The sequence below is a fragment of the Schistocerca nitens genome, chromosome 3, assembly GCF_023898315.1.
Source record: "Schistocerca nitens isolate TAMUIC-IGC-003100 chromosome 3, iqSchNite1.1, whole genome shotgun sequence".
NCBI classification, from domain to species: domain Eukaryota; kingdom Metazoa; phylum Arthropoda; class Insecta; order Orthoptera; family Acrididae; genus Schistocerca; species Schistocerca nitens.
Window position 1 is genome coordinate 893,127,339 of NC_064616.1, and position 18,385 is coordinate 893,145,723.

Consider the following 18,385-nt stretch of genomic DNA (forward strand, 5'->3'; position numbering starts at 1 on the left):
CTCCCGTCCGCCGCTCTTCTCCCCCCCTCCACCACTCGCTCCCGTCCGCCGCTCTTCTCCCCCCCTCCACCACTCGCTCCCGTCCGCCGCTCTTCTCCCCCCCTCCACCACTCGCTCCCGTCCGCCGCTCTTCTCCCCCCCTCCACCACTCGCTCCCGTCCGCCGCTCTTCTCCCCCCATCCACCACTCGCTCCCGTCTGCCGCTCTTCTCCCCCCCTCCACCACTCGCTCCCGTCCGCCGCTCTTCTCCCCCCCTCCACCACTCGCTCCCGTCCGCCGCTCCTCCTGCCTCCCCCCACTCGCTCCCGTCCGCCGCTCCTCCTGCCTCCCCCCACTCGCTCCCGTCCGCCGCTCCTCCTGCCTCCCCCCACTCGCTCCCGTCCGCCGCTCCTCCTCCCCTCCCCACTCGCTCCCGTCCGCCGCTCCTCCTCCCCCCCCCACTCGCTCCCGTCCGCCGCTCCTCCTCCCCCCCCACTCGCTCCCGTCCGCCGCTCCTCCTCCCCCCCCCACTCGCTCCCGTCCGCCGCTCCTCCTCCCCCCCCACTCGCTCCCGTCCGCCGCTCCTCCTCCCCCCCACTCGCTCCCGTCTGCCGCTCCTCCTCCCCCCCACTCGCTCCCGTCTGCCGCTCCTCCTGCCCCCCCCCACTCGCTCCCGTCTGCTGCTCCTCCTGCCCCCCCTCACTCTGTCCCGTCTGCCGCCCCTCCTGCCCCCCCCCCCCACTCTAAGCCGGGGAAGGACGAGCACTTGCCTTCCAGTTATCGACCCATCTCGCTTACCAGCTGTGTCTGTAAAGTGATGGAGCGAATGGTTAACTCTCGATTGGTTTGGCTGCTCGAGTCTCGACGCCTCCTTACCAATGTACAATGTGGATTTTGTAGCCGCCGGTCTGCTGTTGACCATCTGGTTACCTTGTCGACCTTCATTAGGAATAACTTCTTGCGGAAGCGCCCGACCGCGGCTGTGTTCTTTGATTTGGAGAAGGCTTACGACACCTGTTGGAGGGCGGGCATTCTCCGCACCATGCATACATGGGGCCTTCGCGGTCGCCTCCCTCTTTTTATTCGTTCCTTTTTAATGGATCGACAGTTCAGGGTACGTGTGGGTTCTGTCCTGTCAGACACCTTTCGCCAGGAGAATGGGGTGCCACAGGGCTCAGTTTTGAGCGTCGCTCTCTTCGCCATAGCGATCAATCCAATAATGGATTGCCTCCCAGCTGATGTATCAGGCTCCCTTTTCGTGGACGATTTTACCATCTATTGCAGCGCGCAGCATACGTGTTTCCTGGAGCGCTGTCTTCAGCGTTCTCTTGACTGTCTTTACTCCTGGAGTGTCGCCAATGGCTTCCGTTTTTCTGCCGAGAAGACGGTCTGTATTAACTTCTGGCGCTACAAAGAGTTTCTCCCACCGTCTTTACGACTCGGTCCCGTTGCTCTCCCATTCGTGGAGACGACAAAATTTTTAGGTCTTACATTTGACAGGAAACTTAGTTGGTCTCCACATGTGTCTTATTTGGCTGCCCGTTGTACCCGTTCTCTCAATGTCCTCCGTGTTCTCAGTGGTATGTCGTGGGGAGCGGATCGAACCGTCCTACTTCGCCTATATTGGTCGATCGTCTGCTCCAAGCTGGATTATGGGAGCTTCGTATACTCCTCTGCACGGCCATCCATCTTACGCCGCCTCAACTCCATACAATATCGGGGTTTACGACTTGCGATCGGAGCGTTTTATACTAGTCTCGTCGAGAGTCTTCATGCTGACGCTGGTGAGTTGCCACTCACCTACCGGCGCAATATACTGCTTTGTCGGTATGCCTGTCGGCTACTGGCAATGCCCGACCACCCGTCTTATTGTTCCTTTTTTGATGACTCTCTCGACAGTCAATACGGGTTGTATGTCTCCGCCCTGCTACCCCCTGGAGTTCGCTTTCGTCGCCTCCTTCAACACCTTAATTTTTCACTCCCTGCCGCCTTTCGAGTGGGCGAGAGCCACACGCCACCTTGGCTCCAGGCTCAGGTTCGCGTCCACCTTGACCTCTGCTCGCTCCCGAAGGAGGTTACCCCCGGTTCAGTCAACCACTCCCGTTTTGTCGAACTTCGTTCGAAGTTCATTAATATGACCTTCGTTTATACAGATGGCTCTAAGACCAATGACGGGGTCGGGTGTTCTTTTATTGTCGGGGCACAAAGTTTCCAATATCGGCTCCATGGCCATTGTTCGGTCTTCACAGCTGAGCTCTTTGCCCTCTACCAGTATGTCTTTCATCGTGTTTTCGGTTTCGTTGCTGTTTTAAACTTGTGACTCACGGTGCATTCCTAAAGTAGTCTGGGCGCTAATGACCGTTGACGTTGTGCGCCCTACAACCACAAAAAAAAAGAAAAAAAAATACCCACTCTGTCCCGTCTGCCGCTCCTCCTGCCCCCCGTCTGCCGCTCCTCCTGCCCCCCGTCTGCCGCTCCTCCTGCCCCCCGTCTGCCGCTCCTCCTGCCCCCCGTCTGCCGCTCCTCCTGCCCCCCGTCTGCCGCTCCTCCTGCCCCCCGTCTGCCGCTCCTCCTGCCCCCCGTCTGCCGCTCCTCCTGCCCCCCGTCTGCCGCTCCTCCCGCCCCCCCCCACTCTGTCCCGTCTGCCGCTCCTCCCGCCCCCCCCACTCTGTCCCGTCTGCCGTTCCTCCTGCCCCCCCCACTCTGTCCCGTCTGCCGCTCCTCCCGCCCCCCCACTCTGTCCCGTCTGCCGCTCCTCCCGCCCCCCCACTCTGTCCCGTCTGCTGCTCCTCCCGCCCCCCCACTCTGTCCCGTCTGCCGCTCCTCCCGCCCCCCCACTCTGTCCCGTCTGCCGCTCCTCCCGCCCCCCCACTCTGTCCCGTCTGCCGCTCCTCCCGCCCCCCACCCCCACTCGCTCCCGTCTGCCGCTCCTCCCGCCCCCCTCCCCCACTCGCTCCCGTCTGCCGCTCCTCCTGCCCCCCGTCTGCCGCTCCTCCTGCCCCCCGTCTGCCGCTCCTCCTGCCCCCCGTCTGCCGCTCCTCCTGCCCCCCGTCTGCCGCTCCTCCTGCCCCCCACCCCCACTCGCTCCCGTCTGCCTCTCCTCCTTCCCACCCCCACCCCCATCTGTCGCTCCTCGTTCCCACACCCCACCCCCACCCGCCACTCCTCCTACCCACACCCCACTCGCTCCCGTCTGCCGCCCCTCCTCCCCCCCCCCCACCCACTCCCGGTGCCCCATCCCCCCCCTCGCTCCCGACTGCCCCCTCGCTCCCGACTGCCGCATTCCCCCCCTTCGTCTGTCACTTCGCTGCCACTCCCTCTCCCTCGCCATCCTGCCCCTCCTCCCTGCCACCATCCCTCACTCTGTGACCCTCCTCACCATCTTTCAATCCCTTCCTCACTACTGTCGTAGTCCCCCTGCACCCTTCACCTCTCTTTGGCTGCAAATGTTGAGGCCACAACTTCTTAATACGTATTGTGCCAACGTCGAATGAGGGTTGTGAACTTGCATTTGTGAATGACTCAAATAAGGACTGGTAACTTTCCTCTTTGTCAGCCACAAACTATTCCACTCCTGTTATTTGTTTGGAAAAAATAGCATAACAGTGCTATGTGTGATGTGTAACAAGTTATCTGTAGATCGGCTTCAGTACTGCAGAAGCACCAAACATTACAGTGTGTGCCCACCCTATGTCTTTACCATGGCTTGAACTCTGCAGGGGACACTCAGTGAGGTGTCTGAATGTCTGTGGAATAACGGAAGCACTTTCTTCCTCAAGATCCAAAACCAGAGAAGGTAGTGATGTTAAACGTTAGTTCTGGACTTATGTTGACATTCTAACTGGTCCCAAAGGTGTTCCACAGTGTTCAGGTCGGACACTGGACAGATCAGTTAATTTTAGGACTGTTATTGTCCACAAAACATTGCCTCGCAGACAATTCTTTATGGTTGGGTGCATTCTCATGCTGAAACAATCAGTCGTCAACTTCATATTGTTTGTCTACCGTCACAGTTCACAGTGTTGTCAAATGTGTTCATATCCTTCCATATTTAACATTTTCTTAAGTGCAGTAAAAGGACAACACCTACGGCAAGTTGAAAAAGAGAGGCAGAGATAGAGAGGGTGGTATATATATGCGAATTATAAATCCCTTTCTCTCGAAAATTTCTCTCCTTCATACCTACTTCGTGTTACCACAGATAACGTGTCACTTACCTCATTTGTACTAAGATTGCAGTACGCGCGAGGCGAGTATTTGCTTCCACCACCCTGAGTGGAATGCATGTTCTGATAAATGTTCACCAACCTGCGGTCTCCTACAGTTGTTGTACCCTGCGCAGAAAACAGCACGTAGGTTGTGAATCCGTTACCTTGAGGCTGTAAGAAACTTTTAGCGAGGAATTGATATTATGTGAATAATTAAATTTCCAATTAGTTTGTTTATATGGAATGCCACTCGCTTTTTGTTGGCAGAGCACGAGAAACCGCACAATTACATTCCACTTTAGAGTCACAAATAATTTCCATTCTTCAACAAAATAATGAATTGCGTATTTCCTTAATTACTATCACACTCTTCACTACTACATGTCCATATAACCCAGAACGCACGCTATTGAGAAATGTTTTAATTGGAAACGCTAGTAAAAACGCTGTTTAACTTGCCTAATATTAACAACAGAGAATTATCACTTTGGCGCGCAACTGCCGAACGCAGCAGCCAATAACGGAGAAGGATCACAGTTTAGGAGGTGTTTCTCACGACACCCGTACCGATCAAACCACCTGCCATCCGTACCTCACAGGAAAGTTTATCAACTTGCCACTGCTGCCTTCCCAACTACTCTAAAAGAGCTTCTTGTACCTGAATAAGATGGCTGAAAGCCTTCTCCTTCAGAGATTTCAAAAAATTGGGATGTTTTCGCAGACAACAATCAATTTGGGAAATAAGCAAATTTTTACTCAAATCTGTATAAATTTTTCAGCTATCGTCTCTCAAGAGCCAAACCATTCCACTACACTTTAAATTTTTTTATTGTTTTCCAAAAATTGAATCTACTTTATATTTTTTTCATTCTCAGATTATTAATCAACCCATATAATCATAGACTTAAGTCTTTTGTGATTAGAAAGTTAGTTGTTACCCTCAGTAAATTCATGTATAACCTTATATACCGAAATCGTTAATCCTTAGAAACACTTTCAATACTAAATACATTATTCTTTTAATAGTAAAGATTGTCAAAGTAGTATTATTATGCACCCTTACGTTGTTGATATTTTTTAATTATTTACAATCTATCATTTCTGCTAGAATACTGTATAGCAGTCCACTGTCTCCTAGGCAAGTTTAATTCCCAATATTTTACGTTGCTGTTAAGGGTGGGTGTATTGCCGTCCATTATATTCAGCAAGATATTTCTTGTGAAGAATTTACTTTGTTACTCACTTTTGGCACTTTGCCGTTCTTTAAACTGACCGAGCTGCTATAGCACTACTATCCTCGTATTGGCGTCCATTCAGTCCAACCAAATATTTTTCAAGAAGTTGCACCGCTACGCAGTTACTATTGGCGCATTGCTATCCTTTCAATTTGATGAAACATTCTTCACACTTTTCCTCCCTATTATGTCGGCACCTTGCCGTTCTGCACTTATTTACATATGAAGCGTCGTTAAAATGTCCATTTCACATGGTTACAAATAAAATAAACAAAATACCTATATATTTCACAAGTACGTGGAAATGGAAGAACATTACACTCACACGTTTTACCAGAAAACACGCAAGCAGCCCACAACAGCAACCCATACTGATGATTGTGTTGTCCATGATGTGGTCTTGCGTTGTGAAACTTCAGAATTTCCAAAATGGTGTTAAGTTCAACAACTGTCAATACTTTCTCCCAACCTCAGAAGAAAACTCCAATACAATTCCATGAAACAATACTAAATGCCTTAAATTAGTTTGGTTGTAAATTTAAACATATTTTAAATAAACGTGTTTTCATACAATATGAATACATAATACGTAATGTTTTGATTTCATTTTGAGTGTTTATAAACAGTGCCACTGTTTACATCGTATTACGACAGTGGTTCACCAATGTTTTTGTTTTAGTCACAGCTGTAGTTACATACAACTGGGAGACTGCCCGTCCCATTCTTTGTGAGCTCTGTGCTTGCTCGCACCATCTGTTACTACTGACTTGCTTCGCTAATGACTTACGCCGCTAGCCGGCATCACCACTTATGCACTTTAAGTCTTACCTACAGAGGCTTACAATTGCGATTCACAGATATATCGAGATAACATTTATCAAATTGTTGCTTCATTCCACAGTATGAGCCGTCATTCCTCCTACATTTGGGTGCCACTGTTGCTACAAAAAGTAATAGTGGAATTCTATTTATGTAATGACAGTGTATTTTCTACTGACTTTCATATACGAAGAGTATGCGACTTTATAATATGTGTGGGCTAATTACCTTATTCTTAGATACACCTTTAACCAAATTCCTTTCGTATTTAAAACCAGTGTGTGTTTTTACTCTCTGTACTTCATATTACGTGGCGTTCTATTTAAACCTTATTTACTATGTTTATGTCTTTTATGAGATTTCCATTTTAGTGCTGTGTCTTATGTCGACAAAATTACTCCCTTGTTCTACACTGTCGCCTAATAAGAATACTTAACCTTTCTCTCTCTATGTACACAATTGGCAAACTTTTCTGTCGCCTAGTAACCATACTTCTCCTTTTATCACAAACCTCTTTGGCAGGACTATTCCTAGCCTAGCAATGTATCATAATTTATAACAGCAGAAACCACTTCACCATTTCAATTCATACTTTAGAGTAACGATATGTCTGTTTTGACACAATCTGTAAATCATTTAATTATTTCCATTATTTTTGTCACCAGAATTGCTTCTATTGTACGTTGTCATATTCACTTACCAGGTTTAGCGTCGTCCTCTTCTTTTGCAGCTTCCAGTTTATTTTTGTGCGTTATTTCATCTGTGTTATATGTATAATAAAAATGGCTCTGAGCACTATGGGACTCAACTGCTGTGGTCATAAGTCCCCTAGGACTTAGAACTACTTAAACCTAACTAACCTAAGGACAGCACACAACACCCAGCCATCACGAGGCAGAGAAAATCCCTGACCCCGCCGGGAATCGAACCCGGGAACCCGGGCGTGGGAAGCGAGAACGCTACCGCACGACCACGGGATGCGGGCTATATGTATTTTTTCATCTACTAATTTTTGTGGCGGTATTTCCGACGTAGGATGAGGCACTTAGTTCAAAACTTTCTCAGATTCAACCACGTAATCTACCCCCATATGATGCTTTGTAGAACTGAACTGATAGCTCTGTCTCCCATAAACGAATACAGGATACATTTGACCATTTTTTGCTAGCGGCCTTCGACAGAAGCTGGCTGTCAAGTCCATGTTTATTACTATTTGACGCCAGTGAACTTTGGTATGGGACCTTTTAGTACCTTACTCCTATCCATTTGTGGTGTAATGACTTTTCCACCATCAAAATTTTTGTTCACAAATATTTCACCTCCTGCTCCGTTTTGTGTGCAGCCAAACCACTATTGATTCAAGAATGCTTGAACAAATTCTTTATATGCATTAAATGTGTTACTGACCCTTGTCACCTGTGATATTGCTTCCCCTTCTAACTTACTGGCCACGAATTCGATTTTTTATTGTTCTGTCATGTTTACAGGAATGATGTCTAATGAATGCTAGTGGGTGTATAGTTCCCTTACTAGGAAATTGATCGAATTTACAAGCATTAGCTTAATTTCTTTCGTCGCTTACGTGAACAATACCCTTCGGACATGTCCGAAAGAACAGATACCATCTTAGTATGTATATATATATAGTTAAGGCTCACCGGCCACTTGACCATCTTCTTATTCTATGCGAATGCACAAACAGTGCCCGAACTCTTAGGGGAATCGGCAGCGCGCCGCGAGTAATGAGTATAATGGGCGGGGGCACTACGAATGTAGTGCGGGACAATACGTTGAGAATGTGGGTTTCGCGGGAGGCGTGCCAGAGATAAATCCATGCAGTCGCACTATCCTCTGTGTCCTCGGAGGCCCAGATGGATAGAGCGTCTGCCATGTAAGCAGGAGATTGCCATGTAAGCAGGAGATCCCGGGTTCGAGTCCCGGTCGGGGCACACATTTTCATCTGTCCCCGTTGACTTATATAAACGCCTGTAAGCAGCTAAGGGTGTTCATTTCATTTTAATACCCTTCTTTATTTCTTGTTCACACCAAATTTCTACTTTTTGTTTAATTTGATTAACTGTTTTGTCTTGCATCTCAGGAAGCACTTTTTGCTCTGTTTCCTTACAAACTTCCAATTTTTTAGCACATTCTTTGTTTCATAATATATTTTCCCGCTACATGCCTCGGTTTTAGCTTCAACATTTGTATACTTTCATTCCAAAGCATTGAACTTACCGTTAATTTGAGCTATTGCTATATTGACTTCTTTCAACCCCTTGTATGTGTTGAGTTTTTCTTAATTCCTCCGTATATTCTTTTTATATTCTTGTCGTGTCTCCTCATTTTCTTTTTGTGCTACTTTTGTTCTTGCAAAATTAATGTCAGCATAGACCTTATTTCCTGATCATCATCATCATCATCATCCTGAGTTGGCAAAGTGTCGGCTGATGCTGTACCATGACTTCCTTGCTTTTCCCCAGACATTATACTAATACTGTTGTTCCTATTACAAATCTTAGACTATTATGTACTTAAGCGCAACACTTAAACTACGTTTCTTCCTCGGTGTATTGCCGCTGCTGTCGGGTTGTGCTGAAGCTGGCACTTCAAACGCGCCGGGCGCTGCTTGCCGCCACCACCGTCGCACCTGTTGTCGGTGGCTGCATGACGCTGCTCCGCACTCGGCGCCGTCTCGTAGCATTAACAGTCTTGAAGTGAAGAATTTTAACGTAATCCTGTGAACGGCGCAGAAAACGTTAACTTTTATTCTCTTTGCACTTCCCTTTCCTACTTTTTACCGATACTACTTTTCACGATCACAAAAAACTTGATTTTGCGGCATCAGTTATTACACTTCAACAAAAGTTCAGAAACAGAACAAACACAATTCCAAGCTTAAGTATCACAGTTCTTATGCAGCTCTCCGGTAATTTACAGTTCACACGTATCACAGTTTTTACACAGTATCGGTTATAGTTCACACTTGTCGCTAATAATAATTCCAAAGCACTTCGACTTAAGTGATTTCCCCACCAGGGTTGCCGTCTACAGCAGGTTAAAAAAGAGTGGCAGAGGGAGAGAGGGTAATATATACGCGCGTGTTATAAAACCCTTCCTCTCGAAAATTTCCTTCGTACCTTCTCTGTGTTACCACAGATGACGTGTTACTGATCTCATTTGTACGACGATAGCAGTATACGCGAGGTACCTATGGGCCTCCACCGCCCTGCCTGGAATGCATAAGTTCTAATAAATGTTCACCAACCTGCGGTATCCTACAGTGGTTGTCATTTGCGCAGAAAACAGCACGTAGGCCGCGAATCCGTTATCTTGAGGCTGTAAGAAACTTTTAGCGAGGAATTGATATTATGTGAATAATTAAATTTCCAATTAGTTTGTTTATATGGAATGCCACTCGCTTTTTGTTGGCAGAGTACGAGAAACCGCACAATTACATTCCACTTTAGAGTCACAAATAATTTCCATTCTTTAACAAAATAATGAATTGCGTGTTTCCGTAATTACTATCACACTCTTCACAACTACATGTCCATATAACCATACGTTGATAATAAAGCATTAACCTGACGCCGACTGCAGCAGACAACATGCCTGTCCTCCGACACTGCAGACCCATCTTACAGCCGATCAACTTCGCCCACCATCCGAGTTAGGCGCAATCTGAAGATCACCAAAGCGCTTTGTCTGCCTCTTCGTTTAGCAGTTGCTTATGATTCTGCTGCTTATTAATACTTGTGAAATAATGGAATGAACTCACGCTATTGAGAGATGTTTTAATTTGAAACCCTAGTAAATGCGCTGTTTAGCTTGTCTAATATGAACAACAGAAAATTATCACTTTGGCGCCCAACTTCCGAATGCAGCAGCCAATAATGGAGAAGGACCACAATGTAGGCGGTCTTCCTCACGATACCCGTACCGATCAAACCACCTGTCATCGGTACCTCACAGGACAGTTTGTCAGCTTGCCACTGCTGCCTTCTCAACTACTCTAAATAGAGCTTTTTGCACCTGAATTCCAAAGTACTATTAGCAGTCCACCTAGCACAATGACTGTGCATAAGGAGGTAAATACGATAGGGTACCAAGGTCGATTAGCTCCTCATCCTTCACACATTTCTATACTTAGTACAAAGTAACACTTGGGGTGGTGTAAAGAGTAATGCCAGAACTCTTACACACCATAACGTCACCTTCACTGTTGGCACTAGGCATGACAGCAGGTAACATTATCCAGGAATTCGCCAAACCCAAACCCTTCTATTGGATACCACAGGGTATGGCATGATTTCATCACTTGAAATCACTCATTTCCAGTCATCCACTGTCTAGTGGCATTACTCTTTACACCACCCCAAGTGTTACTTTGTACTAAGTATAGAAATGTGTGAAGGATGAGGAGCTAATCGACCTTGGTACCCTATCCTATTTACCTCCTTGTGCACAGTCATTGTGCTAGGTGGACTGCTAATAGTACTTTGGAATTCAGGAGTAATACCTTCCACTGATTTCATGCTATTTTAAATTCCTTACAACCACCCTTCGCAATGCAAAAATGTTCAATGATCCCCATCCATGAGGTCTGTCTGCTCTCGGAGTACTTTATGCAAAGCTTGATGTTTCCTGTCCATTGTGCATGATGTTTGCCTGTCCATGGTTTAGGTGTGGTTATTGCTTTGGGGTTCCACTTCACAATCACATCACCAGCAGTCAACGTGGGCATCGTTAAAATGGTTGAATTGTATCTGATGTATTTGTTAGTCAGGTGACATCCAGTGACTAGTCCCCATTTGAAGTCAGTGAGTGCTTCTTACCGACCCATTTTGCTGTTAGCTGTTACTACTCCTCGACTGACGACTATTTCCCACCTCCTTTTATATGTCGTGGGTCTGCCTCTCATAACATCTAATAATCAGTTCCACATTACATAGGAGTGACTAAATACTTCTGATCAGATGGTATATGTACAAATCAAGAAATCATTGGACTAGTGTACCACCAGTGATTTGTCTTCTCCGTGTACAATCCAGAGTTAAAGCATTTCTAAACTACTGTGAAATTTTGCTGAGTTCAAAAAGACAAGGTAAATCTCATTGTCACAGTGTAAGTACAATCTTAAGTGTCCTTTCATCACCATGGGATTTCACCATTTCCAAAAGGAACAGGGTTCAGATAGCTCCAGGTGACTTGTGGACTGTCGGTGTAAAAAGAGAAGGCAGGTAAACTTTGCAGGCAGTATCCTGTTTCTGCCTTATAGACAATGTCAAATAATCCTTCATGTATGTGCAATAATTGTAGAATAACTCTCCAGTACAGCGTTATCCTGTATTGCTCTCACATTCTGCAGTTAGCTTGTTTAATCAATCATATGGCTCACCAATTTTTAAGCTTCAAAATGCATCTCCAGTGAAAATTACTCTAATAGTCTAACTACACATATTAAACACTATTTGAAATCTAGAGAGACACACAAGATCCTCATTATCGCGAGAGGATGTTGCGACAGTCCTTCACATGTCATAGGGGTTCTGCACTTGAGGCTACTTATTCACCCAGGGATCCTTTGAATCTTGTCTAGCCTCAGTGATGCCTGTTCCTTGAGTTAAAATTGCTTAGTGTGTTGTGACAAGATATATTGTTTTAATTAACATTGAATATTTGGTTTGGCTTCATATCAGGATGGTGTATAGTGGTTGGTAGCAAAGTCATAAAAATTCCAAGACCCTATTTTCTGTTTATTGTGGCTTTCAGTACTGCATGAAAATGCACACTAATATTGTTAAAAAGAAATGGCAAGTATAAAAATGATAAACTGTGAATCACACCATAACCACAGAGGTATGACTTTACCAAGATTTTTGGTCCAGTTGCTATTTCAGCATGTGCTTTTACTTAATTTAAGAAGGTGTAATACTGACTAAAGTTGCCTATTTTCTTTTTAGGTGTTAAAAACACCATGGTTTCTTGTTTTACATTCAAAATAATATTTGAAATAATAGTTACAATGTTTTAAGTGGCTTTCCCAAGTGTCATTGTAAGGGGCAGTGTTTGTTTGATGGCAAAATAGTTGTTAATAATAGTACAGGTTTGGATGTATGGAGGGGTATAGGGCAAGACAGGTAGTCATTTTCCAGATAGTGGCTGCCCCCCCCCCCCCCCCCCCCGTCCTTGAGCTTATAGGGTCTATGTTAAGTGTTTGACTATACCCTTGGAGCCATATGAGGGACTGTCTTTTTATTAGTGGGCCCTGGGCCCACCTTGTGGCACGTGACACACTGAATGAGCAATTGTTGCTTGTATCCTACAGGGTTAAAATCGTATAGTGTTTAAAATAAATGTTGCACATTGTCAAAACTTTAATACTGAATGTTGTGATCCAGAAAAAGTTATGATATCAATAAAAATGGTTCAAATGTCTGAGCACTATGGGACTTTAACTTCTAAGGTCATCAGTCCCCTAGAACTTAGAACTACTTAAACCTAATTAACCTAAGGACATCACACACACCCATGCCCGAGGCAGGATTCGAACCTGCGACTGTAACGGTCGCGCGGTTCCAGACTGTAGCGCCTAGAACCGCTCGGCCACTCTGGCCGGCTGATATCAATACACTGGTTTCTTATAGTGGAGAAAGCCCATGTTTCTACCCTGAGGAAATGGTATTTGCAGTCTGTGGCAGCTGTGTCACCTGCAAACATTGCAGTACTTGTGCTGTGTGTCATTATGAGAGTTGTGTTGCTTTGGGATGGCTCGAACAATAACATAGAATTACAGGCTCCTTATAGCCGCTCTACATGAGCAAGAAATGAGACAGGTAGACGTCACACCAAATGTCACTTTGAGTCAAAATGATGTCTTTAGAATCTGCAAGTTTCCAGTGACAGAATCAGTTGACCATCATCACACAAGTGTCTGTGGAAGGAAAAACAACAGATGTGCATGACCAATATCTGCGTGTAAAAAAAAGTAGAAACTGTCAACACAATGTTACATGCCTACGACACCTGTAAATTAGGTTTGGCGAGGGAGTTGTGTCGCATGGGCATGAGATCACTCTTTGTGGACTAGGTATCAATGGGATACAACACACTTTTCTGAGGAGACCCATAACATTCTCCACACTGACAATACTAACATTTGTGTGTGGAAGCAACGAGTACATTGTTTACACTCTTACTGTATTTTAGACCTCCATCCTTATCAAGAATGTTGTGGGGTGGAATCATGTGTGGCTGCAGGGCACCCCTTGCACCATTGCAGAGGAGGGTGATTTGTGTGAAGTATCAGGATGACATCCTTGCATGTATTGTGGCTCCATTGGTGAACATATTGGAGTGGGATTCAAGCTAGTGGACAACAATGCACGCCCCCATCGTCACAATTTTGTGAACGCCTTCCTAGTGGAGCACAGTCAGTCAGAAAAAAGGCCCCTGTATTCTCCAGACTTCAACTGTGCTGAGAATGCATGGGCCATATTAAAATAAGCAGTTTACAATTGTCCATCAGAGACCACAGGACATCATAGAGTGTCCTGTGGAGGAATGGAGCAATATCCCACAGGCTTATCTGGGCAACTTGGCAAAGAGTATGCTAGCCACATTCAGAAGTGTGTCAAATTACAAGGAGGACCAGTTGGTTCACAACCAATGTGTTATGCAAGATTACAGTAAGAAGAAGCTGTAGTGTTTGCAGTGGAATTTTCTGTAAGTTTTTTTTTTTTTTTTTTCTCCAAGTGTAAATATATTTTTCTCCTTATTCATGATTTCTTAGGGCTCTACCTGTGAAAACAGAATCAGTTTTGCTTCCGGTTACACCCAGTTTTGACAATAAAACAATATTCAACATTTATTTTGACCACTGTATGATGATATGAATGGAGACAAAGTAGTGTACGAGCAATGGGCAGAGAAAAAAACTATTCTTGAAAATGATTTGCAATAGCTTAAGTAAGTCAGTACATATCTCTTTTACATTCATATCTGATGAAACCTGCATATGTTGAATGTCTCTTTAATTGTTATCAATACCACTGTTGATAGGTGTTGTGTGTTTTGTTACCACAGTGTGAACTGTCAGGTACTGTAATCTGTGGTTTTATTTTAAATTCTATTAGTGGGTGAATTTTATATGTCCCGTAGAGGCAAATCCCATCTCTCTCTCTCTCACACACACACACACACATTAGATTTGTATACGATAGAAGAAAATTTAGAATGTGTGTGATGGAGGGGATTGTTCAAAGTATTCTCTTTGAAAAAAAAGAAAAAAGGAAACTAATTAGGAGCATATTGAGTTATTGACTTGTATTTGTAGCTGGATTTGCAGACAGAGCTGCATTGAAGAATGCATTTTTGCCCAAGGTTCCAATGCAGCAACATGTTCATTTAGTAGCTGCAATATATTTGCAGATGAATTGTGTGTAAAATTACTATACTCATTCGTAGATTCACTATTCATATATAGTGCAGTTACATAAACTTTCTTTAGTAGTATGAAATGAGCAATTAGAAATGTCTTGACAATACAGCAGGCCATTGGAATGTGTTGTAAAGATTATACTTAAGTGACGGTTTTTTTTTTTTTAACCTACAGTGTCATATTACTCTATCATGAAGTGACAGACGTACAGCACAGCTGCCTACCGGTCTCACAGATACTTCAGATCTTCAGAACAAAATTTGCTGGGTGGGAGTGGTATTTCAAGTCTAGGATTCCACAAAATTCAGACCATGTCTGTGATTTCCAGCAAGACATGTTGCACCTAATCAACAGATCTGCTTCAGGTAACTGCCAGATTTGTGTCTAAGGCAATGGTCCTTTTTTAATAATTCCATTAGTAAAATATATGCAACTTCATGTGGTGCTGTTAGCTTAGTCATTGATTTATTTTTGTTGGAGAGATTGTAGATTTACTGTTTTCCTCTAATTAAAATAAATATTGTTTCCTGTATCATTACAGAAGGTCAAGAGCACAATAACTGCTGAAGAATCTTTCAGTTGTTCTTAGAGAAATGTGTCTCAGTTCATCTCAATACATGAAATCTACTGCATTGGTTAAAATGCTTGATTCACATACATAATAATCATGGTTTCCCAAAATCTTTTCAGACATATGCTGAATTGGTTCCTTACCTCAGTTTCAATTTTGAAGGGACATGGTGCTCTAATCAACCTTCCTTTCATTGGCATCCACAGCAGACATCCCACTGATAAATACAGATTATACACCTTTCATTTTTATGAACAACTGTTTCTATTAGTTTCATCCATCATTTCACTATTTTATTACAACATAAATTGATTTTAATTATTTGGATATTGTATGTTCACTTTTTCCACAACTTTCCAATAAGCTTTCTAAAACCGTCAAGTGATTGCTAACTTTCGTTTGTTTATATCAGTATTTGGTTCATGTAGTGTAGTCATCTGGGACAAAATAAAAATGCTGGGAGCTGAAAAAATAACAATAATCCATATGGGTTCCTTAGATGTGTTGCCATGTGTGTTACTGAAACAACAGATCCCTTATGGGGTCTTAGATATCTCCTGGATAAAATTTTCTGTATATCTTGGTCTAAGTGACTCAACATACAAATTCTGATAAACAATTATAGCTAAAACAGCACATTAAATTCAGAAAAAGACTCAATCTCACAAGTGTATGTAATTGTTGCAACCCAATCTCCTTCCTTCCATCAGGGTATCCATTGCTTTCCTCATACATACCATTCATAATAACACTTCCTCAGCCCCCACCTCATATCTCCTAATCCTTACTGCCCGTCACCCTTGTCCAATCAACTTTTTTCATACCTCCTATCCAGCAAGCTTTTCAGATCCATTAGTGCATCATCAGTGTTATTCAGTAATCTTCCTTCCTTCCCAACCAACAATCTTCCTTTCCTTCTCATCCATACCCTCCCATAATCTTCTCTAATCCTTCTCTCCTCATCAATACCATCAAACAGTTAACTGTATCCGTTCTCTTCTCATCCATACCATCGTACACCTGCCAAGGATCTCACATCTCCTTTGTGGGCACATGTGTGGTGCACACGGGGTCCCAATGTATTGCAGCCTTTCTTCTCTCCTGGGCTGCATTCCCTTCTTTTCCCAATATCCACTCCTTCCCATCATAACTCCTTCCCCTTTTGCCCCCCCCCCCTTTTCTCCCTTGGTGTTTCCATCTTGTTTTTCCACTCTCTCTTTCTTCCCGTGGTCCCCATTGGGGTTTGATCCCCCTTTCTAAATTCTACTTCCGTTGTATGAGCCATTTGGGTACGAACTCCCTCCCTAGTGTCTGAGCTCCCTAGTGTCTGAGGGTGTGTTCCTCTCCCTCCTGTTCTTCCCCACTGTAGCTGTCCCCTCACCTCCCCATCCACCTCTGCTAGATTACCAGTCTGTGTTGCCAGTCCATGTGGTGGGTCTGTTATGTACCCATCTGGCTGACCCCACTGACAGCACAGGGATCACATCACTGGTTCCTGAGATGTCACTGCCTCGTGTATATGCCTAGGAGTGGTTGCTCATCTCTTTGGGGCATCGGAACTCCTGGCAGTGGCCGCCATGCCAGATGGCCCTTCCTGTGTCTGGGTGGTACCCATGGGGTTTGCCACTGATCAGTGGTTGGTTCCAGGGCAGATGCTGTGAACATGAAGTGTGCTAAACTCCATACTTTTGGCTGGTCTTTCGCAGCTGTCTCCTCAGGCAGGAACAGTTCTCTCACTGCTCGTACTTTTGCTTCCGTGACTTTTCTCTCCTTGGCCATCCCAGTGGGAGGAGGGCAGGGCCTGCTGGCTTGGGACAAAACCCTTTTCCCATTACTTGGTTCATTCCAGGACGGAAGGGGAGACTTTTGGTGCCACAACAGAAGGCGAGACTTTGGTGCTACCAAACAGCTCTTTTTTTTTTAAGGAAAAATTGAAGATAAGTTTGATGAAGGTGACTGACTCACTTAGTAAGATTCAATCTGGTTCCCTACTGGTTAAAACCTCTTTTTCCAGTCAATCGGCTTCTCTTTGTACTTGCAAGTGCTTAGGAGAAATCCCAGTGAGCATTACTGCCCACCAGTCATTAAATATGACTCAAGGCATTATTTTCCGTAGGGACCTCCTCCTCCAACTTGACAAGGAACTTGGTACTAACAGTGCAGCGTTCATTTCGTACGATGAGTCCAGAAAGGTCCTAAGGATAATCAAATTGATTCTGGCACTTTCATCCTGAATTTTGAGGGGAAAAGTCTTAAGTTACCATTACCATTATGACATAAAGCCCTATATCCCACCTCCCATTCACTGTTCCCAATGTCTCCATTTTGATCATGTGTCTTCGCAGTCTACATCTACTTCAACATCTACATGGATACTCTGCAAATCACATTTAAGTGCCTGGCAGAGGGTTCATCGAACCACCTTCACAATTCTCTATTATTCCAATATCGTACAGCGCGCAGAAAGTACGAACACCTATGTCTTTCCACATGAGCTCTGATTTCCCTTATTTTAGCATGGTGATTGTTATTGCTTTGTAGGTCGGTGTCAACAAAATATTTTTACATTTGGAGGAGAAAGTTGGTGATTGGAATTTTGTGAGAAGATTCCGTCGCAATGAAAAATGCAAAACGTGCTGCCCTTCTTTGAACTTTTTCGATGTACTCACACAGTCCTATCTGGTAAGGATCCCACACCGCGCAACAGTATTCTAAAAGTGGACGGACAAGCGTAGTGTAGGCAGTCTCCTTACTAGGTCTGTTACATTTTCTAAGTGTCCTGCCAATAAAATGCAGTTTTTGGTTAGCCTTCCTCACAACATTTTCTATGTGTCCCTCCCAATTTAAGTTGTTCATAATTTTAATCCCTAGGTATTTAGTTGTATTTACGGCCTTTATATTTGACGGATTTATCATGTAACTGAAGCTTAACGGATTCCTTTTAGCACTTATTTGGCTGACCTCACACTTTTCATCATTTAGGGTCAACTGCCAATGTTTGCTCGATTCAGATATCTTTTCTAAATCGTTTTGCAATTTGTTTTGATCTTCTGGTGACTTTATTAGTTGATAAATGATGGTGTCATCCGCAAACAACCTAAGACGGCTGCTCAGATTGTCTCCCAAATCGTTT

The 18,385-nt window shown here is 44.5% G+C and overlaps 1 protein-coding gene across 2 annotated transcripts in view; it reads left to right on the top strand.

The window, feature by feature from the left end:
• The window catches only part of LOC126248951 (transcriptional activator protein Pur-beta), a 371,465-nt gene that overhangs the window by 17,924 nt on the left and 335,156 nt on the right, over positions 1 to 18,385 (top strand). Inside the window, exon 2 of one of the 2 annotated variants that reach the window (XM_049950484.1) lies at positions 14,856 to 15,046. The exons of the other annotated variant lie outside the window; for it this stretch is intronic. Coding sequence (XP_049806441.1) covers positions 15,016 to 15,046 — 31 coding nt within the window. The 5' untranslated portion in view covers positions 14,856 to 15,015. The remainder of the gene's footprint in view (positions 1 to 14,855; positions 15,047 to 18,385) is intronic. 2 annotated transcript variants of the gene reach the window in all.